Source organism: Nothobranchius furzeri, chromosome 5, assembly GCF_043380555.1.
Source record: "Nothobranchius furzeri strain GRZ-AD chromosome 5, NfurGRZ-RIMD1, whole genome shotgun sequence".
In the NCBI taxonomy this organism is placed as follows: Eukaryota; Metazoa; Chordata; class Actinopteri; order Cyprinodontiformes; family Nothobranchiidae; genus Nothobranchius; species Nothobranchius furzeri.
The window spans coordinates 57,023,627-57,046,101 of record NC_091745.1 but is presented as its reverse complement, the minus strand read 5'-3'; the positions used below and the strand labels follow the sequence as shown (position 1 = coordinate 57,046,101).

At 43.3% G+C, this 22,475-nt stretch overlaps 2 protein-coding genes across 3 annotated transcripts; both read left to right on the top strand.

Moving 5' to 3' along the window:
- Positions 1-1,511: 1,511 nt before the first annotated feature.
- LOC139061556 (uncharacterized) lies at positions 1,512-11,707 on the top strand. Its single transcript, XM_070551925.1, has 15 exons — positions 1,512-1,529; positions 1,632-1,697; positions 1,800-1,866; positions 2,070-2,259; positions 2,772-2,958; positions 3,519-3,599; positions 4,181-4,265; positions 4,372-4,542; positions 4,635-4,697; positions 5,085-5,183; positions 5,354-5,465; positions 7,360-7,505; positions 7,586-7,706; positions 10,921-11,026; positions 11,550-11,707. The coding sequence occupies exons 1-15, from the start codon at positions 1,512-1,514 to the stop codon at positions 11,580-11,582; spliced, it is 1,545 nt and encodes a 514-aa protein (XP_070408026.1). The 3' UTR covers positions 11,583-11,707.
- A 3,233-nt stretch (positions 11,708-14,940) lies between these two features.
- On the top strand, positions 14,941-18,208 carry LOC107378966 (uncharacterized). Of its 2 annotated transcripts, XM_070550943.1 has the most exons (7): positions 15,716-15,848; positions 16,531-16,612; positions 16,905-16,945; positions 17,155-17,216; positions 17,308-17,441; positions 17,587-17,711; positions 18,076-18,208. In XM_070550943.1, the coding sequence occupies exons 4-6, from the start codon at positions 17,211-17,213 to the stop codon at positions 17,687-17,689; spliced, it is 243 nt and encodes an 80-aa protein (XP_070407044.1). In that variant the 5' UTR covers positions 15,716-15,848; positions 16,531-16,612; positions 16,905-16,945; positions 17,155-17,210; the 3' UTR covers positions 17,690-17,711; positions 18,076-18,208. The 2 variants fall into 2 exon arrangements, 1 of the variants encoding a protein (XP_070407044.1); XR_011520509.1 differs by lacking the exons at positions 17,587-17,711; positions 18,076-18,208 and adding an exon at positions 14,941-15,268 and having other exon boundaries at positions 15,445-15,848.
- The last annotated feature ends 4,267 nt before the right edge of the window (positions 18,209-22,475 follow it).

Below are 22,475 nucleotides of genomic sequence, written 5' to 3'. Positions count from 1 at the left end.
ACAGCAAGAACACACCTAATATCTTCTCAGAGCTTTTCATCCTCCTTATCCCTGAGCGTGAGTCAAGCTAATCTGCAGAGGAAGCTCATTCCAGATGTTTATTCATTCAGTCATTACCTACAGGGTTGAAACGCAGATTGACTGTGAAACCTGGTTCACCCTGTGACTCTTCACAACTACTGGTCCAGTTGATGCATTCTGCTTCTCCTTCTTTGTTCTACCATCACTCATGAACATGAGCTTCTCCACCTGGAGCGGCGGCTCAAGCCACACCTGGAGTTCAGAACCATGGACTTCTAGTGCTGATCTCAACAGCTGTTTCCTGTCTGCTGCAACATTAATGTTCATTTTACCTCCTATTCTCAGAATATCAAATATTTGATCCACTGTCAAATAAATTTGTCTTTCGTTCTTACTCAAAAGGAAAAGTTAGTTTGGATTTGGGTAGATGATAAAACCTGTTAAATTTTAGAAAACGGGTTCGCATTTTTGATAAATTGTTGTTAAAATGTTACAGTTTCCATTATCAGCCTTTCTGCGATGGTTGGGTCCAAGGTTTCCTCCATTTCTCACCCAGTGACTGCAGGGAAATCACACCTGAACAGGTTTAAACTGGAGGAGAATACACACAGCAGCGAGAGACAGCTTTCAGATGTACACTTAGGCCACAGCTGATACATCTCATCCTCCTCAGCTCTAAAGAATCTTACGCCGCGAAACAAAAATGTGCTCCCAACTCATCTCTGCTCTCTAATGAGACCCAAGCATAGTCAGGCTTGCTGGACCAGGCTCAAAACAACATGCGATTTTGTCTGCTGCCACTAGACGGGGTGAGAGCCGGGGGGTGGGGGGGTGACAAAACGCCGGCCCGTAATAACCACCAGACATGACTCATCCAGCGTGGAATACCACAGCAGCCACAAACAGGTCTCTGGCAGACGCGGAGCAGAAATCCGAGCCTGCAGCCGAGTTTGTGAATGGGACAGGAATGAGCAAAACCAGGATAGATTTAATAGAGCTGCAATACGTTTCAAAGATTTAGGAGTTTTAAAAAAATCACCAAATGTTTAGTTTGGCTTATTAGTAAAGTCAAGTGTGTAAGTGACTAAATGCTGTGTGTTTTAGGTATTGATACTGGTTTAGCTGGGAGGAAGGGCACCTTTCCTGCCACGCAGCTTCTCTTTATTTCTTTTTATTAAAGTCGCTGCTGGCTCTGGGATTCTCTTGGCACAAGCGCCGCTCATCAAGTCATCATGTGGAGCTTTTAAAAGGCAGCGCGGGGACGACATATCACCTTGTCAGATCTGATTGCAGCTCTGATCATCATCATCCTTGCCCGTACCTCCCCCCGTGGAGAGCACCACTCATTGTGAAGACTAACACATGTTGGACAGTCAGATCATTATTCGCTCATGTGGAGCTCGGCCAAGCCCGGAGGGCCTGGAGAGCTAGCAGTCTATTCTGTGGGCATAAGAAATAACACAGAAATAACATATTGTACAACTTAAAGTATGGCAGGGGAGCAAACTGTGAGTGGTCACATTACACGAAAACAGCAGGCAGGAAGTGTTTTGCAACAGCGGAAAATCTTCAGGTCCAGTCTGACCACCAGACGGTCACACTTCATCTAGGCTGCGGGCTGCGGTCACCTTCCTGGATACCTTCCCTACCGTGGGGCAGGATACGCTGTCCAGAATGTGCCGATTACTCCCCTCACATGTTTTTCCATCTCTTTGACACATGTAACTCTTATCTACACTGACATCTCTTCTCTACCTCTCTTCCTCCCAACTTTTCAGACTCTCTTGCTACATTTCCTTCTTTTCCTGCTGCAGCTTCGCCCGTTCTTAATGCCCCTCCCCCCTCGTACCTTTCACCTTTAACTTTCTCATTCCTCGCTTCCTCTCTCACCCTCTTTCTCTCTCTGTTTGTGGTCACTCACACTTAATCTAGCTCCATCCATCTGTTTCTCTTCATTCATTTAGTCAGGTCTGTTTTCTATTAAGATTACATCAGGCTTTGACCTATTAGTGTGCCGTGATCCTTTTGAAGTCATTCTGTGGTTACAGGTTATGCTCAAAGCCCACCAATCATCAGACTCAGCCTAACACAGACCATTTTGGGAGTGGGGGGGTTAAAGGTTTTTAAAACTTTGCAGTCATGGACCAAAGTCACTTTCTTCTCCTGTGGGTTCATTAAATCATTCAAGCGTCCCGGCGACTGGGACACCCAACAGAGACCAGTTTCAGATCCCAGCCCGTAATCCATCCCATATCAAACTGTGTACTGGTATTGGTTCATTGAAGCTCATATCCTGAGGATTTTATATAAATCCTGAAGGTAACGTTCCCAACCCAAGACATTCTGTTCTTTATTATGCTGCTTTATTATTACTGTTCCCACTAAGACCTTGATCTACCAGCCTAACGCTAAGCTGTTTTAATAAACCACAAACATTCTTGTTTTTTCTTAAAGAGTAATAAAAATTCTGCAGGACTCTATCAAATTTGATCAGACAGCCTTCATGTCATCGTGATCCTCTGCTGATTGAACCTCCAGGAATCAAACTCCCGTCTCTTCCTTCATGTCAGCACCTGTGAACAGAGATTGACATGAACGTTAAACTGTAGATCATCATTACTCGTGGGTCAGAGCTGGGCTAAGTGGCCAAGTTGTGACGTTAAACTGACATCTATTGGCCAAGTTGTGGCAGAGTAGGATGCTAAAGTCATTTAGACTCATCAGGCTAAGTGGACACGGTTGACTGAAAGGTTTCGAAACTCCTCACGTCTGGTTGTGGGTAACTTCCAGTGCCAACAGTTCTCTATTAAAGCAGTGGATAAGAAGACATCTGGGCTGCTGAGTCAGTGTCTGTTTGACTTATATCTAAAAACGCACGCCAGCAGGCCAGGTTTCATTTCACCACTGATCCATACTAATGCAGTTGTGGCCAAGACGGTTAGAGAATGATTCAAAGATTAGTTGTCACAGCCCGCTCTTTTATTCTTTTGTGACCAATAAAAGCAAACTGAGGAGCACAAGTAACTTCATAGAGATTTCCTGGTGAGTGGTGGATGGTGGGCGAGCCAGGTGACGATAGAGGTGAGTTCACACACATCTGTTCCACTGAGACGATTTGCATTTGGAGGTGAGCATTACAGGATTGTTCCCTGATCACATGAAAGGGAACATGTTTGGAGGAAGCTCCAGCTTCCACTTTTAGATTCACAACAGATGAGCTGACACGTCCAAGTTCCAATACATTCGTCAGTCATCACCAGCAGTAACTTAGGCCATGTATGCAACTAACAAATTCCTGGATACCCCCCCCCCCCATCTAGGAAAAAGACGTGGGTCCAAACCAACTCAACTTTTGTTAAAATATCGAGTGCATTGTGAAGCACATTTGATGGTGCCTTCTAGTGTCCTGCACCCCCCCCCCCCCCCCCCCAAGGCACTTTACAACACAACCAGTCATTCACTCATTCACACCCTGGTGGTGATGAGTTACATTGTAGCCACAGCTGCCCTGGGGTACAGTGACAGAGGCGAGTTTGCCATACACAGGAGCCACCAGTCCCTCCGACCACCACCAGCAGGTTAGGGGGGTTAAGTGTCTTGCCTAAGGACACAATGCCAGCGACAGACTGAGTGGGGCTTGAACCTGCAACCTTCTGATTACAGGGTGAGCACTTAGCTCCTGTGCCACCATTGCCCCAGTGAGGAAAAACTGGAGCGTGAGATCGACAGGCAGATAGAAGCTGTGTCTGCAGTGATGCGGGCGTTGTACCGGTCTGTCGTGGTGAAGAGAGACCTAAGCCAGAAGGCAAAGCTCTCAATTTAACGGTCGATCTATGTTTCTACCCTCACCTATGGTCATGAGCTTTGGGTAGTGACTGAAAGACTGAGATCGCGGATACAAGCGGCCGAAATGAGTTTTCTCTGCAGGGTGGCTGGGCTCTCTCTTAGACATAGGGTGAGAAGCTTGGCCATCCTGTGGGGGTTCAGAGTAGACCCGCTGCTCCTCCAGTGGGCCTACTGGACTGTAAATAGCATAATGATAAAGTCCATGGGACAAAGTCCATGTCCAGAAACAAAATCTAGTTTATTTGCTGAGTGAAAAAGCGTTTTGTTACTATAAAAATGAGTGAGAGTAAAATTGTCTGCCTTCTTTGCTAAGGGTGCTGATTGGCGCTTCAGTAGGAACAACAAAGGAATCGAGTTTAAGACAGAAGTCATGATCACAAGGATGTCACATATTCACTGTGACACAAACAGGAAACTTAAGTTTTATTTGACCTTCAAAAACACTTTCTAAGGAAGACATGAAGAAAGTCTATGCCAGAAAAAGCTCCTAGGTGCCATATTTAGTCTGGAAGCCACCCCCCAGCCGTTTGTCCCTTCCACTACTCCTCCCACTTAACACCGGTCTTCCTGCATCTCTCATCCGGATAAAACCCTCTACCCCTCCATCACTATCACCAGCGCACACTTCAAGTGTGTTGGCATCCCGGGCTCAGGTGAATGTAGGAGCTCTGAAAGGTGAGCGAACGTTTCATGCTGAAATGTGGATATTTGCTGTTGTATTTCGCTGCATCTAATCCTGCTTCTCTGCTACTCGGGTGGCGTTCCAGAGCTCGTGTTAGCGGAGATGTTGGCAGGTATGTTTGTTCTGGGCATCCTGACAACGTTACCAGGTATGAAACAAATCAGACATCAGAAACACTGATTACGTTTTAGTAGAAAATTACACCTAAAAAAATAAAGTAAATGAATGCTTTTCTTAGGAGCCTCTGTGTTGAACAGGTTGTGCAAATAGATGCCCTTGCGCTCAGGTTTATTTATAAGTATTGATTGTTTTTTGTGCGAGGTAGTCAGTCAGGCCGACAGCACATCTGCACATCTAGGAACATCCTTCAGTCACTCTCAAGTCTACTCTTTGTTCTAAGATTTGTTGTTAACGCTGCAGAAAAAGTCACTTTAAATGATGCATTTATGTAACCTCCACCCTCTAGTTTACCAGGGTTGTTGTGCCTGTTGTGAGTTTTCTTAGCACCTCTCACTTAAACTTTTGTTTCCTGCAGGAGCTCAGAGCGGATGGAGTGTGTCTTTTTCTCGTAGACTGATCTGTGTGTGGGCAGGAACTACAGTCACTCTGCCCTGTCACTATGGCTACCCATCAGGTGGACGCTTTAGTTACTTCAGAGTCCTTTCATTTTACCATTTAACGTTTTCACTCAGCATATAATCAGAATTCTTCAGTTGGACGTGTTTCTCATGAAAGAGTTTTTATGTGATGACAGTTTGGAGCATCCAGGATACAGTAACTGCTCTGTGATCCTGGACTCTGCAGGTCACTCTGTGAAGCGGGTCATGTGGTTCCGGGTCTCAGCAGCAGGTCGTAGGGAGTTTGTTCACCATACCGACCCCAACCAGATTAGTCTGTCGTACCGCGGACGCACACGGTGAGAGAACCAGGTGTGTGTGTGTGTGTGTGGGGGGGGGGGGGGTTTGCAGGGGCTAAGAATAAAATCATTACTTTAGTCATTTGTTCAATACAACTGACTACAGAATAGATTCATTCATTCATTCCTTCATTCATTCATTCACAGAAATTCCAGCCTTCTTCTAAGCAGTTTTAACTCCTGTTTCTAAATGTAGAATAAGTTTATTCTGATCAGGTGACAAACACCTAAAGGTATGGAAGAGGATGTTTCTGAATTTCAGGAAAAAGCCGCCCTCTCCGCGTTTTGAAAAAATGCATGCTCTGTTTACAAGCAGCTGCCGGCCTTGCAGCTCTTCTTCTAGCAGTAATCTGATACTAGTATCAGTCCGAACTTTAGCTTACCTGTGGAGCTGAAAACCGGCGACAGAGGTGTCTGTGGGGAACCCAACCTTCGCTTTCAGTGCACACCATCGTTAAATGATAAATGACCTGGACTTGTATAGCAACTTTCAGAGTCAGAGGTCTCCAAAGCGCTTTACACTACAGTGTATCATTCATCTATTCACACACACATTCACACACTGATGGTGATGAGCTATGTTGTAGCCACAGCTGACCTGGGGCACACTGACAGAGGAGAGGCTGCCGAGCACAGGCGCCACTGGTCCCTCCGACCACCATCAGCAGGCAAGGTGGGTTAAATGTCTTGCTCAAGGACACAATAGCAGAATTATCTGTCCGGAGCCGGGATCAAACCTGCAACCTCCAGGTTACTGGACAACCCGCTCAACCTGTTGAAAAGAGTCTCCTTAAAAATTTTGATTGTATTTCTCTCTTTGGAGGCCTTTCTCTTCTTCTTCAAAGACACGTTTCCTCTTGCGACTCAGCCATTTTCAAAAATACCTGGTAGGAACAGCAAGGTAGAATGAATGCATGAAGGCATGTCCCTCTACACTTAAACAAAATGCACAGGAAGTGAAAACAAACCCAGAAATGTGCATGCACAACGAAGGCCTTGCATGAAAGCTTCACCAGAATGATTGGCAGTTATGCGAACCAATGGTTCAGATGATTTACCCAGAAGATAAAGATCCTATACCTTCAACTACCTGTGTTTAAAGGCAAACTATGCAACATTTTCCTATTTTGAAATCGTTTATTGAGCCAGTATGTGCTAAAAGGCCCTTTTACAGGGTTAATGAAGAGTTCCTCAGACCCCTACCACCCTTTGTGACCAGAATACCAGACTCCAAAAGAGTTGGCAGTCTGGTCCCTGTTGGTGGACGGAGCTGTGGCGTGGAGCTGACATGGTGGCGCTGCAGCCTGCATCCAGCACATTTCCTGCATTTTTTAGACCATGATTAACACCTGATTCGTTTGATATCGTGATGAATCACTCTTCTAGAAACTAATGACAGCTGAGGAGACATTTCAGCAGTTAGCTTTACAAAAACAAACTCACAGCGAGGAGATACATTTAACTTTCCATTTAACTACAGAGAATTATTAACAGACACTAGGGGGTGCTAAAAGCAAGCCCAACTGCATAGAATCTTTTCCCACCAGGTTTACAGAGATTTGGTTGTTTCAGGACAATGGCATTCCTCTTGTTTATAGGACCAGCTACAGAATCAATAACTAATGTTTATGTAACTTTGGGACCAGCCCATTCAAGCTCATGCTCATCTGGTCTGTTGCTTTAATAATAAACGTCAGCTCCTTAATGATTTAACTCAGGACTCCTATTAGTACTTCTATGAAGGCATGAAATGAGCCACTAATTAAACCAAATTTATTAAAAACATTTGCAGTCTGATATTCAAACCCACGAGAAGAAAACTGTTTTCCTCACATTTGAAAGAAGGATTAATCAGAAGTGTCACACTTGTTCTGCCCCTCTCCACCTAAATCAGCCACATCGGTGGCAGTTATTCCAGCTGTTTGGTCCAGATTCATGGTGTGAACCTGAGTGATGTGGGTCAGTACCACTTCAGATTAGAGACTGACCAGCAGCTGGGGAGATGGACCTCTCCTGACACCATCACCTGGGATGTGACAGGTAGGAAACCACAAACTCACTCTCTGACAGCTGGATGCTACAGTACTGCAGCCATATTTGTTTCTGTTTATTTATCTCAGACCTGCAGGTCCAGATTCATCCAGCCAGGCCCGCCAACATGTTTGGGTTTGAAGAAACTGTGTTTGTAGGCTGCCAGGCTCAAGGATGTGCCGCTCCAGGAAGGAGTCTCTCACTCTACAGGTGAACAAATCTATCAACTCTTCACACAGAGGGTGGACAGAATACAAGGAAAAACACATGTTATAAACATTAAATAGTTGAATTTTGTCCATCCCTCAAGCAAAAGCTGTTCTAGTAGTTTCACTTGCTGCACTAAAACCCACAAAAGATGATTGATTTTATGAAGATTTGGTTTGTGGGGGAAGTGTTGCACAACTCTGATGCACACTAAGAAATGAGAGTACATTAAACAGATCCAGCTGTAGAGAGCTGCTACATTTTTGCTCTTACTTGACTGTTTTCGTACTAATGAGAACAGTTTTAATCACGTTATAATAGCACACACTACGCTCTAATTATATTAAACAAATGTGGAGGAATATTGATTCAATGAGACCAGACTGACAAGCTAACGGCTAGTTACAGTGGGATCAGATAGAAAGTGGATTAGAGATGTTTTAAAACAACTAAGTAATTGCAACTCATAGCAGTTCATGGAGAGTCATTCTTTTTTACTTTGCAGCCGATTCTGAAATATTACAAAATGAACTGAAAGTGCTAAAGGATAATTCAATAGGTTATAAATAACCATGCAATGTAAACATTCGCAGCAATACAAAGGCAATTGACTAGTACTTGTATGACATGTGTTAGAGTGCACTTGTTTGAATATTGGACCTTTTTAAAAGTTCTATTAGTCCAAAGGTTGATGCAAAACATGTTCATGAAGTTTTTTGCACAAAATCCCTGTTGCGCAAAACAATCTGAGTTATTTCATTCTTGATTTTTTTCAAGACAAGACAGCTTTGTTTACACTCAACAAAAATGCAAACACAACTCTTTTGTTTTTGCTCCCATTTTTCATGAGCTGAACTCAAACATCTGAAACTTTTTCTACATGCACAGAACACCCATGACCCTCAATTATTGTTCTGAAATATGTGTGTTAGTGTTAGTGAGCACTTTTCCTTTACCAAGATAGTCCATCCCATCTCACAGGTGTGGCATGTCAATGGGCTGACAGCAGGTACAGGTGTGCCTTAGACTGTGAGACACTTCCTAATAAAAGGTGTGTCATGACATGGAAGGATGGAGACCAGTGTGAGGAATTCTGGAAAGTGGAGTTCTAGACATGAGTTGGATGACTAGAGAGCTGGGATCGTGACAGAGCTGGTCAAGCCCACCCCTTCCCTGACTGGGTGCTATGAGAGGAGGGGCATGGATATTCGGGAGAGGCTCAGACTAGAGCTGCTGCTCCTCACATAACAAATGGAGATGGATGAATTTTCACAACTGGCATGAAGACCGGGGAGGAGGAGGAGGGGTCTTTACAGTAAGTATACAAAAATATGTATAAAACTTAGGGCTGTAGCGAAGCCTCGACTACGTCGACGGCTCGATTCTAAAAATTTGTCGACGTCAGATCCGGAAGTCGACGCACCGCGCCCACTTGTTGCATCCCCAGGAGTTTGTAAATAGAGGAGGAATCTGCCTGTTTTTCCTCTAGTTCGCCCTCTTCTCCGCCTTCACTAACATCTCCGCCAAATACCGAAGACCCGGAACAACGTCCGTCCACTACTAGATTATTTTCCTGTTTTGCCCGCCTTCGTCTCCCGGCAACGGACAACAACTTCCGGGGTCAAATGCGCTGCTTCGTGTCTACCGCAGATGTAGAAAATCACCGGGAGCGCTTCTCCCTTCATTAAGGAGCTTCTTTCAGACATGAGGAGAGCTGTTTTGGTGGTAGCGGTCTCTCCTCCGTGCTGGTCTGTTTGCTGCTGGGTGTTTTTGGTTTATTTAAACTTGGTAACTTGAACTTAACGTTGGTAAAGCTACTGTTAGCATCTTCGCTAACAGCTTCTTGCGTTGGGATAAGCTGTTACGTTTTGGTTTAGAGTTCATCTTTTTTGTGGTGTAGATCTCCCTTTTATTACATTTAGAGTGTTGTCGGTTTTCGGTTTAGTGTAAAATATCACCTGAGTTTGGTTTAACCCGTAACACCACTCGCCTCACGCACATAAGTGACCAAAACAAAGCAGCATGGAGACACTCCATCTTCTACCACCTCTCAGGCAGCAGCCTGCTCTCCCAAGTTCTACACGTCACCAGAACATAACCAACCAACACAATAAACGCAGTGTTATACAAAATGGAAGGCCTGTAGTGTTTATTCTCTTACAGTAACAATTTATCAATTTTTTTGAGGAATTTATTTGAGATTTTCTGGTTTTTGTTAATTGTGCAATAGAAAAATAATCATTAGATTAATTTTCTAAATAGTCATTAGAATAGTCGACTATTCGATAAAATAATCGTCAGAATAATCGTTTTAAAAATAATCGTTTACCCCCAGCCCTAATAAAACTACAGCCTAGACGCTCTTTTATTCAGTGTCAGGAATGCAGAACTGTCAAGTTCACAGGTAGCAGGAACGGCCAATCACACGTTAGCAAGTATCAGCAGAGCCAATAGATGAGCTTATGGATGATTCTAATGGGAAATAGGTTTCAACACAAGCGGTTGTTTTCTGCGGCACCCAAGCCTTTGAGGGGCCCTAAGCTTGTTTTCCTTTGTTGGCCCCCAGATCATCAAGTCAAAACCAGATAATTAATCATTCCTTGGCTATACTGTGTGTGTAAGATGCACACAATCAGTTGCATATTTAGTAATTAGCTTATTTCATAAAGTGTTACTATTAACATTGATATTAACGTTGTTGGAGTAGCAGTTAGTTTGCGTTTTGAAATGTTGAGTGTTGAGTGTGGTAAATTCATTTAACTATCTGAAAGTAACATCAGCAGACAAACAGTTTACTATATTTTGTTCTTTCTCACGCTATTTTGGTGCTCTTGGGGGCCCCCTAGTGGTGTGGGGCCCCAAGCAGTTGCTTAACTTGTGAATGTCTAGAGCCAGCTCTGATTACCAAATGTTTTTACTGTAATTTGATGATCAATTAATGATTAAAATAATTTTCTTGGTTTTGTGTCAACATGAAATCCTGGGTTGAGATCCCGGATGAGCCCCCAAATATGTATCAAAAATGACTGAAAAAATTAATAAAATATAGAGTCTAGAGATCTGTAATATTTAAATTAGGTTTATTGAAATCTTTAGTCACAAACCAGAAAACAGGGGAGTTGCCCCAAAAGAACGACCAACGAACTACATCCCATCCTCATGTAACTTGGCTTGATTGTAATGAATTTCCCATTTTTTTCTGATTTTACTTGTTTAGATTCACCAAAGAACACACATGTGCTGGTGAATCCACAAAGAGACATCAAAGAAGGCTCCTATGTGAACCTGAGCTGCATGAGTCATGCCAACCCTCCTCCCAGCAGGTACAATCATCACCTAAATCCGTCCCATCATGTGGATATCACTTTACACTTTAACTGTAGTCTTGTAAATCAGAATATACCTTATGAGCTCATCTATATTACTCTGTCTGAGGAACAAAGGTTCTCCCTCAACATTTGATGGTACGTGGCCAAGGGCGTAGGAACGAGTTTAATATTGGGGGGACACATTTTGGAAATCTAACAAATCTGTTGTAGGCCAATATGTAGGTCAACCTCACTGAAAAAATACATTTAATGATTATTTTTGATTCTAACGTGTCACTGAATGTTTCATGCAGGCTGAACATGAACATAGTCTCCTACCGCTATCTCCTGCATTAGCTTCTGATAGAAAATCTGATAGACGGTGAAACTCTAGGATTAGAAAAGCCTGACAGATGTGACTCAGGGCGTAAGGCAAAGCCCAGAAAGACAAGAAAATAACTTTTATAGCCCAGTTCACTAACATTCTGTTATTTTTTTTTTGTTTGTTTGTTTTTTTGATCGGGGACCCATGAGCAAGCCAGAAGGGGAGGAGACTTGGGCTCCCCATTAGTCAGATCCAGGTGATTCCCGGCCAATGTTGACGTTTTAATTATAAAAAGCTGTTTATGTGTAAGTACTGTTTTATTTTTATTTAATAGCATGAATGTAGGATATATTATCTTATTCCTACAGGAATAGATGTGTAAACAGATTTAATACAAGACTAAAGCTGTGAATATTCAGTCTGAATTGATCTGACTCTGATCAGAATATTTTTGTCACGGCGTGTGGCGAGGTGAGCAGAGGTGAGGCAAGGATCCACATGCGGGGAGGAAGACAGGCAGACAGGTGAGGACTCCTGACATCGATTTATTAAACACACGCTGGACAATGAAACAATGAACTGGCACAGGACACAAAACAGACGGGGCTTAAATACAGGACAGGGAGCTAAGGTGATTGGGAAAACGAGAGACAGGTGGGAGCAATTAACGAGACACAAGGCTGAACCAAACAGGGAGACAGGACAGGGTGTGACAATTTTAAACTACATCAGCCAACAATGCTGACCGACAATCAGAAAAATCTGTTTGCTTCTGACAGAATAAAAAAGAAATAATTCACTTACAAAAACAGCTGGAACTACATTAATTTTCAGATGGACAAAAGAAAAAACTGTGGCCAAAATCGCAGTCTAAATGCACCAGAATGCAGAGTTTAACACTTATTTTACTAATATTTCTAAGGAAACATTTATTTCATTCTTAAGCCATACTGCCCAGCTCTACTTGTTATGGGATTAAATACATTCAACTGTGTTCACTTATTATCACATTCAAATCATCCTCTTGTCAGCAACCTAAAACCATCTCACTCTTCACTGTAGCACCTCAGCAGGTCTGGCTCTCCCTGTCTCACCCTCAACTGGTCTGGCTCTCCCTGTCTCACCCTCAGCAGGTCTGGCTCTCCCTGTCTCACCCTCAGCAGGTCTGGCTCTGCCTGTCTCACCCTCAGCAGGTCTGGCTCTCCCTGTTTCACCCTCAGCAGGTATGGCTCTCCCTGACTCACCCTCAGCAGGTCTGGCTCTCCCTGTCTCACCCTCAGCAGGTCTGGCTCTCCCTGTCTCACCCTCAGCAGGTATGGCTCTCCCTGTCTCACCCTCAGCAGGTTTGGCTCTCCCTGTCTCGCCCTCAGCAGGTCTGGCTCTCCCTGTCTCACTGTCAGCAGGTTACTGTTGAACTTCATCTGATCTCTAATAAAAAAAACAGTGGACATGAATAAGAAGTAAAAAATACTGTTGGAGGACTAGTGCAATGTTAAAATCATGGTTGTTAGTCGTGCTCACTTGTTATCATGCTCGAATCTTCCTCTCATCATCAACCATCTAAAATCTCACTCTTCATTGTTGCACCTACCTACGCAGGTCTGGTGCTCCCTGTCTCACCCTCAGCAGGTCTGGCGCTGCCTGTCTCACCTTCTTCATCATTTTCCTGCTGAACTTCCTCTGGTCTCTTATATGAAAAAAGTGACATGAATAAGGTTTAAAAATAAAATGTGATGAGAATGTCACAAACAAGCAACAATCACACTTACAAATTCCATTTTTATGTGGAGATTCTACTTTTTTATTTATTTCGTGTCAAATGGTTTTTGTCTGTTACTGTCAAATCTTGTCTAATTCGCCATTTTCTGTTGACTAGTAGTGTTGTTTAATGTTTAATGCTGCCTAGCAAGATGTTTACGTAAGTCAGCCAGTCTAACGTTTGACCAGAAATACAATTATCCTCTTGGACTAAATTATTACCAACTCACAATTCCTTTCTTTCTTTTTTTGCCCATGAGAAGAACTCGCCGAGCTGCTGTCGTCCCGGCGCCAACTCCCGCTTCACTCAGCCAGCCTGTCTAACTCCCTGAGGGGAGGGGCTGTGTCGATGAGAAGCATCAACATAAATATATGGACAATGGGTTTCCATAGACTCCAATAAGTTTTTCTGCTAAAATGGGAGGTGGTCACCACCGCCATTTTGGCCGTGTCACAGGTTCCGTCAAGCCCAGACAATTCCATAAAAGGGAAGAGAGGTGGAGCTGAGGGTGGGGCTGTAAGGCTGGGATCGACTGACGACACCTGGTCGAACTAGCTACAAGCTAACCTGAAGCTAACCCAAAGCTAACGCGGAGGGGAGCTAAGCTAATGGAGGTAGCAACCTAGCTACAACCGGAGTTAACTGTGCACCACACCAGAGCTTCTGAGTCAGAGATACGCCGGGCTGACCGCGCTGGGTAAAACCGGGTGGAACACAGAGGTCTCGGAGACCTCCACAAGCCGGCAGCCGCACAGCAGACAAGCGCCGCTGGTATCTGAGATGCGCAGAGCTGCCGCTGGGGAGAACCGGGTGGAAAGGTTTCCATCCCAGAGCTCCACAAGCCGTCAGCCCACGCAGCACACAGAAGCCGCGATCAGACAGAGATTGACCGGGCTGCGGGGAGGGGATAAGGGTGGAAAACATCGGTCTCCCGAGAACTCCACAAGCCGATAGTCGGAACCCAGCTCCACCAACATGTTATATTTCAACCCATTTTCTAAAGTGCAGCATTATGTTAAATGCACTGGGTTTTACCCTATTACATTTAAATTTCATGGTTAAACAGTACATGTTAAAATCTAAGCTCAGCTCGGCAGTGACCTAAAATACATAAATATAATTTTACTTACCGAAAAAAATGAAGTGGAGACTCCTTGGACGCTCTATTAGTGCAATTAATGCCACAGCAAGTCATTTTGTCCAACAATTGCACTAAAAATATCCAAAAAAGAATACACAAACACAGAGACTCAAAATCCCGGAACAGTTTCCAGGCCAGACCGAGGCTCTACTGAGGCCTTTCCATGGAGCTAGCTCTGTGGTCACGTGGGTCTGATGCTCTTTAATTATACAGAATTTTAGGCTTTTAATACACTTAAACAGAAGAGTGAGAAAAAAATTCACCCCCCTCAGAGTTGTCATGAGTGTAAACTAGATCATTTAAACAAAAAACATGTTTTGGTACCAGGCTGTAAACATGTTTATTTCTGCTGTGAAATTGGTATTTTTAACATGGGAGTCAGTGAGGATTTGCTCGCTTCTGACACCAGCCCCCACTGGATGAAGGTGGAACTGCAATTTATTTCACTTCCGGGTTTGACTCAATTTCAGAGCTGCATTGTGGGGGCTTGGTGAGAAGTCTGCGGTGTCTTTCAAAATAAAAGCTTGCGAGTCTAATATTTCAAAATCAAATTTTTTCTTCTCCGTGTCATGGGGGGGGGGGGGGGGGGGGGAGTTAGTCCAATATTGGAGGGGACACGTCCCACCCGTACGTGGCTCCCTATGTGGTGCAGTTGTCCCATCCCCTAGGCAGAAAGTACCCCATGCATAATGTTTGATGGTACGGGTGTGGTGTTCTGGGAGGCATTTGTTAGGCGGTAATTGTTCTGTCTCTCACTGTTCAGATACTTACACCACTGAAACAGTAAAGTGATTCATTCATTTTACCATTATATATTTGTTGTCTGAAGCTACGGCGTTTGGATGATCTTCCTTCATGTCTACTTCTCTTGCAGGTATGCTTGGTATCGGATCTCAGAGGTGATGACTAAAGGTAACGTTCAGACTCTGAGTTTCCCGTCTGTGCAAGCTCACCATGCCGGCCAGTACTTCTGCGTGGCATCCAACCGAGTCGGACCACAAACCTCCCTCGTTACTTCACTCACTGTTCTGTGTAAGTAGGATAAACACTGTTTCTGTCTCTAAAGTAACCTCTGCTCTGTCTCCTGCTCTCATTGTCTCTGATTTGAACAGTTGGGTGAATTTTACCAATTTTACTTTTGTTCGTCTTTTTTATAGATATCTCTAGAGAAACGTTACACCTACATATACTTTTGGCTCCCTCTCTAGATCCTTCTAAGAACACGCCCATTCTGGCTCGTCCCTCCAGTGTGGTGGATGCTGGTGGAACCCTGACCTTGACCTGCAGCAGTCAGGCCTACTTAGCAGTGGACCACCTGGCACCGCTTAGCTCCAGACAGGGTTTCTGTTCAGTGTTAGCATCTCTAGAGTACCAGTATGAGATCAGACATACTTCAGTCTCTTTGGTAGAAGACTGCAGTTTTTTATACATTTCTATTGCAGAAAATAGATTACCTTTTTTTCAGTTTTCACTAAAGCAGCGTGGGCCTCCAAGTCTGGTCCCTTCTTCACCATCTCAAAGGTCGGTCCTGATGAGAGTGGTCGGTATTACTGCAAGGCCCAGAATCAAATCGGAGTCGACAGTTCCCCGGTCCTCACTGTCAGAGTCAGAGGTGACACAATAAACCCTGCCTGCTACGATGTGCGTCTTTCACATTTTATGTTGCTCTGTCTGTAAATGTGAAAATTTGATCTTCTGTTTTTATTCCTTTTTTTACCCAAGAAGTTGACAAATGTCAGCAGATTTTTCTGTCACATCCAGACTTGCTGTGAGGGTCTGAAGCTGTTCATCACTGGTTCTGTTCTGTAACTTTTATCCTTTGAGGAAAAAGGTGCCACTGATATAGAGACACACCTGCCTCTGATTTACTGACATGTTTTTGATTATCTCAGATGTTATATGGGGTAAAAACAGTCTGGTGGATTGTAGGTGTTTATACCCACTGCAGATTTTCAGATAAGATGAGCGTTGAAACCTCCCTGTCACTATCTGGCTGGTCCAGGCTCTGCTTTTCATTGTCTCATGATTTGGGACAGTGTCTCTATGATTCACGGTGAGTCATGAGTAACAGGAGGGGAGGGGGCGATGAGGTGCTGTGGAAAACTCCTCGAGTTTGGAAATTAGAGCTGGAAACACAAGATTTCAGTCTAGACGGCCGATGATCTCGCTGCTCCTTTCACTTTTTACTCGCTTTCTGTTCAGTTTCCATTTTTGTGTCTGCTGTTCATTTTTAGCTCTTTGCACTTGAGTTTCCTTGATGCTTCCAGTCAAATTTATGCTTCCTCCTCTTTCAGGTCATGTAAAGGTAATCACCTTGGCTTCAGCAGTGGGCGTGTCTGCTGGACTGATCAGTCTCACCTTGGCTATCATGATCAGGTGACCAGAAACACTAATGCCGCTGCAGCAGCTGTCTCTGTGTACTAATGCATGTACACATCACCTAAACCCTGTTAGGTTTTGTAGTTGGTAGGAAGCAGGTACTTCATCCATATGGAACTTTAGTACAAACGTGGGGAGCACGATCCATCCATCCTATCCTCTAATAGTAATGACTCCATCATTGTTCAACATACTCTGGCTTGAAACCAGGGGGTGACATGCATTCCTTTGAGGAGTGCTGGACCTTTAATGTCCCTGTCCCTCTGTCCTTCTCTCTTTGTCCTCACAGTAAGAACACACAGAGCTGAGACAGCAGACAAGGCAAACACGGTACTTCCATCTATTTAGTCTCAGAGTTACTCAGGGTCCAAACACACTTATGATTGTGTGTGTGTGTGTGTGTGTGTGTGTGTGTGTGTGTGTGTGTGTGTGTGTGTGTGTGTGTGTGTGTGTGTGTGTGTGTGTGTGTGTGTGTGTGTGTGTGTGTGTGTGTGTGTGTGTGTGTGCATGCTCTGACCCCCATCCTCCTCCTGTGACAGCTGACACCGTGTGCTGTGAGTCAACTGAACAAACTCTCCCGGTCAGAAAGGCCACCATGGCGGTTGGTATCTGGTTGTGTTTTATGATGTTTGCATCAACTATAAGAAAACTGTAGGAAAGTATTTACTGAAGACGTGTTTATGTGTATGCAGGAGGAGCCGGAGGATGCCCGGGACAGCTCCCATCCCTCAGTCATTTCTCTGACGGATGCACTGCCTCTCTCACAAGCTGTAAATCACAGCTGTGCTTCCAGCTACATCACTGTCCACTACTCCATGCTGCCCAGGTAAACTCCTAATGCTACAACATCTTCTTGGATCTAGATGGTGTTTTGTTTTTAAATTAAACCACACAAATCATCTTCGTGCCTGTGGATGATTTTGTGTTTCTGGTGTTTAGTTGGGCTCATTCTGTGTTTGTTGTTGCTTCAGCCCAGATCAGGTGCAGATACACAGCCTGCCACCAGGTGGAGGCAGAAGTTCCAAGGATTCCCCCAAGGTCGTTTACACTTTACTGCCCCAGCCTCGCCACTGAGCAGAGGACACATCCTCATCAGGTAGAAAATATCATATCGCTCAGGGGGAAACTCAACTAATGTCCAAGTTTGATCACCCACAAGTGGTTAACCTTTGGAGTGCTAATTCAAGATGGCCATTAAAGCTAAAGACTATAACTCAGATTTTGAGCTAAATGTGGGTGCTTTTGTATTTGAGATGTACTTCCAACACACTGACGCTAACAGGAAGTTGCGATTTTGCAGAAATTAGCATGATGCTGACTGAGAGATTGAACTAGAACATAATTTCTCAACATTTCTGGATTTAAAACGTGTGTTTTTGTGCTGAATGAGTGTTGTTTGTAGAGTTTATGTCCTCCTGATATTCAAACCTGTCATTTTTTCTTCCCTTCCTGTCTCTCAGCTGAGGAACACATCATCTATTTAGTTGTGATTGGAGTGAATTCTGACGCCATTACGAGTGAAACCGGACCACATCCGTTGTGTCAGCGCAGCTCCCGGTACAGATCCCATTCCACTCTCCTCTCCTTTTCACCCCCCACCCTCCCGGCCTGCTGTGTGATGAAGTGATGATGTTTGAAGATGAAAACATGAACATAGAACTGGTTGCAACCTGTAACAAATGAAATGACCAATCATTCTGGATAAAACTGAAGAGGATTTTTTCACGGCACTGATCTTGTTGAGACCACTTCATGTTGTAAATTTGATTTTTAAAAAGCATCTTTCTGACTTTATGAACCAGACGATTAACAAGGATCACAGATGGAGTTTGTTACCATGGAATGTGTTAGGTATTTTTATTTATTCATCTTTGTTGTGAAATCTTTTCTTAAATGTGTTGGGGAAAAACCTGACCTTACTTGTTTTTATGTTTGGGTGTTTTCAGAAACTCCTTTCTGCTTTAGGCATTTTGATCCAGTATCTGAAGTTTTCTTTTGTCCTGTGCATTCTAAGACCAAAGTGTTTTCCATTAGTTAAAAGCAAACTGGTCAGGTAGGAAAATTAGCTCAAATCTAGAAACTTCTCTTGTGATTGTGGAATTTGTGGGTGTGAACATTTTGGATTCAATAAAAACCCCTCCATGAGCTCCCGGCTCCTTTGTGAGAGGAAAATGGCTTCCGTGTTGTATGGTCTGATTCTCTCACCCTCTACAGAGAGTTTGTCTGTTTAATAGGTTTGTTACAGTTTACTAAATTTAAGAATCTAATCCCTCTGTGTGTGTGTTCTGACTTCCTTTAAGGTAATATAAGTTTAAGGTATTATAAGAACAATAATATAAATTAAAATACGCAACATAATAGTGAATAATGCTAAATTAAAATACCCAACATAGATTAAAATTACCTAACAGAATGACTCCCTAATTATGATCTTAATGCAGTTTATTCACTTTTTTCTAGTTCTGACTGAAATGTGATGATGAAAGAGTAGAAATCAGAGGTGGACTCATTCTTTTTCACAGCACATCAGAGAGTTTCCACGGTGACAGATCTGAGCAGAAAGATATTGAGACACGAGCGTTTGATGTCCACAGAGACAGCGTTACTCAATGTGAGGAACCTAAACATGTCACACTACGTTTCAGCTCTGCCAGAATGAAAAAACAGCTGGTAGAAACAACCATACGGTTACTCAAACGTGTTCTGGACCTGCTGGGTTCCCTCACATGACTCAACATCCCAGTCAGGAAAAAACATTTTCATGCAATTAGACTCTCTGACATGTCACTCAGAATAACCTGTGTTGAGTCAGAAGTTCAAGGTCTGATATTTCGATGAAGAAAGTGAAATATTAAGATTTTATTAGAAATTTTTTAGTGAAAACCTCCCAGGAAAGAAATCATGAGCATTTCAGTTTATTCATACAGCTTGTGTCCTCTGATGAGGACGTTGTCCTCTGGCTCTTCCAGATTTATTCAGATTAGATCAACTCTTCTGTTTGTAGTTTAAAAAAAATTGTAGTTTAATCTTATAAGAAAATACATTTTACCACTAATTGTTCAAGCACTAATTTGATACAGCTATGTAATATGAGCACAATCAGACTGAACAGGTCCAGAATAATCTTTCCAGGATGTGGGAATGTTTCTGAAAACTGAGAATAACTTTAGTTTTGGACAAGATTGTGTAAAATATGCATCAGATGGAGTAAGGTTTAGGGTGATCATTAATTTAATTAAATCAGAAGCAATGAAGATGTCCTGCTAAGGATTCATCTCAGAATCAGTTCATCGGGAGAGTTTGCTGAGTGTGTGACTCGTTGGCTCCATCTAGTGGAAGTAAAATATGGATTTTAACAAGTATAAAAATAGGCTACAATTCATTCATGCACTGCCTGGAAGTTCTCTCCACGTCGCACTATGTCAGAAGGGCCCAAAGACCCTCCCACCTCAGCAAGCAAGAACCAGCAGACTGAGGGGGCGGCTTCTTCAGTCAGGACCATTAAAGCAGAAGTTCCACTCATCAGTGAAATAAATCACTTCACTTAACTGTTGCTGCCCCAAAGCTACTTGCACGGCATCCAGTAAAGAATGTATGTATTATTTTTTTGTTTGTTTAGTTTATCTCTTATCTAATACACCATTTCTGTGTCATCCAGTTTCACAGCGTTACCATGCAATGACAATAATGCCTTGTGGTTTCTGAATTAGGTTCAGGGTTTAGGAGACTGCTTTCTAATCAGTGGGTTGCTAGTTAAACCCCTGGCTCAGTTGTGTCCTTATACAAGACACTTCACCCTCTTTGAATCCTGGTGGTGGTGCGACAGCCTTATCTCTTTCAGTGTGAGAATAGATGAATGATTTTCTATGGTGTAAAGTGCCTCGGAGTCATCAGCTCAGAAAAGTATTATTCTAGTGAGCCCCAATACACTCAGACACAGTAACCACCTCATATTATTAGCGTTTCAGTCAGCTTGATTCAAGATGGTTACCTCAATCAGCTAATGTTAGAAAATGCAAAAATGTCACCATCGGTTTTTTAAGATTTTCAGCTAAAATTTAATGTTTTCATTATAAATGTTATCCTCTTTCTGTTACTCTGGGCAGAACACGTTGTTCAGCTATTGATGATTGCTTTTCTGAGTCTGGGACAAATCTTATCTAATCTCATCCAGGTCTGGATTGTGGGTGTAGCAGCACCCACAGAGAGCTCCATAACGTCCTCTTCCCAGCACCCTTTATAAGCTCCACTGGTGGGACCTCCAGGTGTCCTTGGCCAACGTGAAGATAAAAATCCAGCATGCCATGGGCCGACCGGGGGATTGCGTGGAATTTCTGTTTCTGACTGAAGTTTGGCAGCAAACATCAGATTTTTCTGGTCTGATTGAACTCTGCCAGAGTGAATATTCTTTTCTTAGCCAGTCCAGACACAGACCACTTTGCCATGAGCTTCTCCAGCCTCATGGACTCCTTCAGCTTTACTCAACATGTTTCTGGCCCTACACACACCTAGGGGCACACGCTGGACCTAGTTTTTACCCTGGGTTTAAATGCTGACAGTGTTTGTCCCAAGGATGTTTATATTTCAGATCATCATTGCATTTTCTTTTACTGGTCAGTTTCTTGTCAGTGTCCCCACCTCCTGCTCACCATTTGGCTAGTTCTTGTTTTCCTAATGAAAGCACAGCTAGCAAATTTTCTGCTGCTTTTAAACCAACCTGTTCTTCTGATAATGACCGAGATTCCTTAACTTCTCAGTTTAATGAGCACTGACTCTCCATTCTGGACAACATCTGTCCTGTCAGAACCAGACCAGTTCCTGCAGTGAACCCTACTCCCTGGTTTAAAGGGACTTTACAGACTTTTGAATTTTTATGCTCATGATTGCCCCCTCAGGCCAAAAGCGTAACGGCAGCTTCAATAGTAGGCTTGTGCACGAAGCGTGCATGCTGTACGTGCAACACTCCTTAACGAAAATAACAGCTGAGACAGTCCCATGTGTGTGTGGCCCGGAGGACAGAGGACAGGAGAACGTGCAGCTAATTAATTAAATAATTTGGTTCTGTACCTTTCTCTTCAGCACAGCCGACAATGGTTTATGATGGGTCAGTCCTCCTGCATGCTCAGATCATTCCCTTCCCTTGCTTGAAAAATTGTTCCAAAATGAAAGTTGAACCCACATCTTTTTTATCTGTGAATTCAATGCCGTTCGGCGAGTCTCAAATAAAAATTTGGGCCTCCTACTGTAAAAAAATATACCATTAATGTAAAAAAGAAACTCTAAATCAACTATGTTCTCACCCGGAATTAAACCAAGGTCTTCTGCATGGGATTCAGACATCTTACAAGGTGAGCTACACTCTAGTTGCATTCACAGCATCTGTAACTTTTATATCCTTGATGACACCTGAAACAACATCAAACCAAAGAACGGTTCGAAGCGAAAATGGCTATTTTGTTGCTAATTTGCAGGAAATATCTAGAAGAAAGTTCTACAGAAAGTAGCTAATTGTCCTCAGAAATGTAGTTAGGTTTGTCACTAGGTGTTAGGAACAGTGACAAAGTCGCTGAGTTGGCACTCTCTCTCTGCTGCTAAAGCTACGGATAGCAAATGCTACGGGCTATGTCTGAGCGTGAACGCGCATGAAGCAGCCTGCTCGACCAGAACAACTCTTCCTTTTCTGTTATTTTACAGAAAAACAGGCAATCACAGTAAAAATGCCAGGGCTCATTCTACAGGACCAGGGCATTGCAAGAGAATGTATGAAGAAGAGATTTATTGTTTCTATTCATGTTTTGGCTGTCAAACTTCCATAATGTCCCTTTAATGACAGGAACATGGCCAATTTTATTAGTCCTCC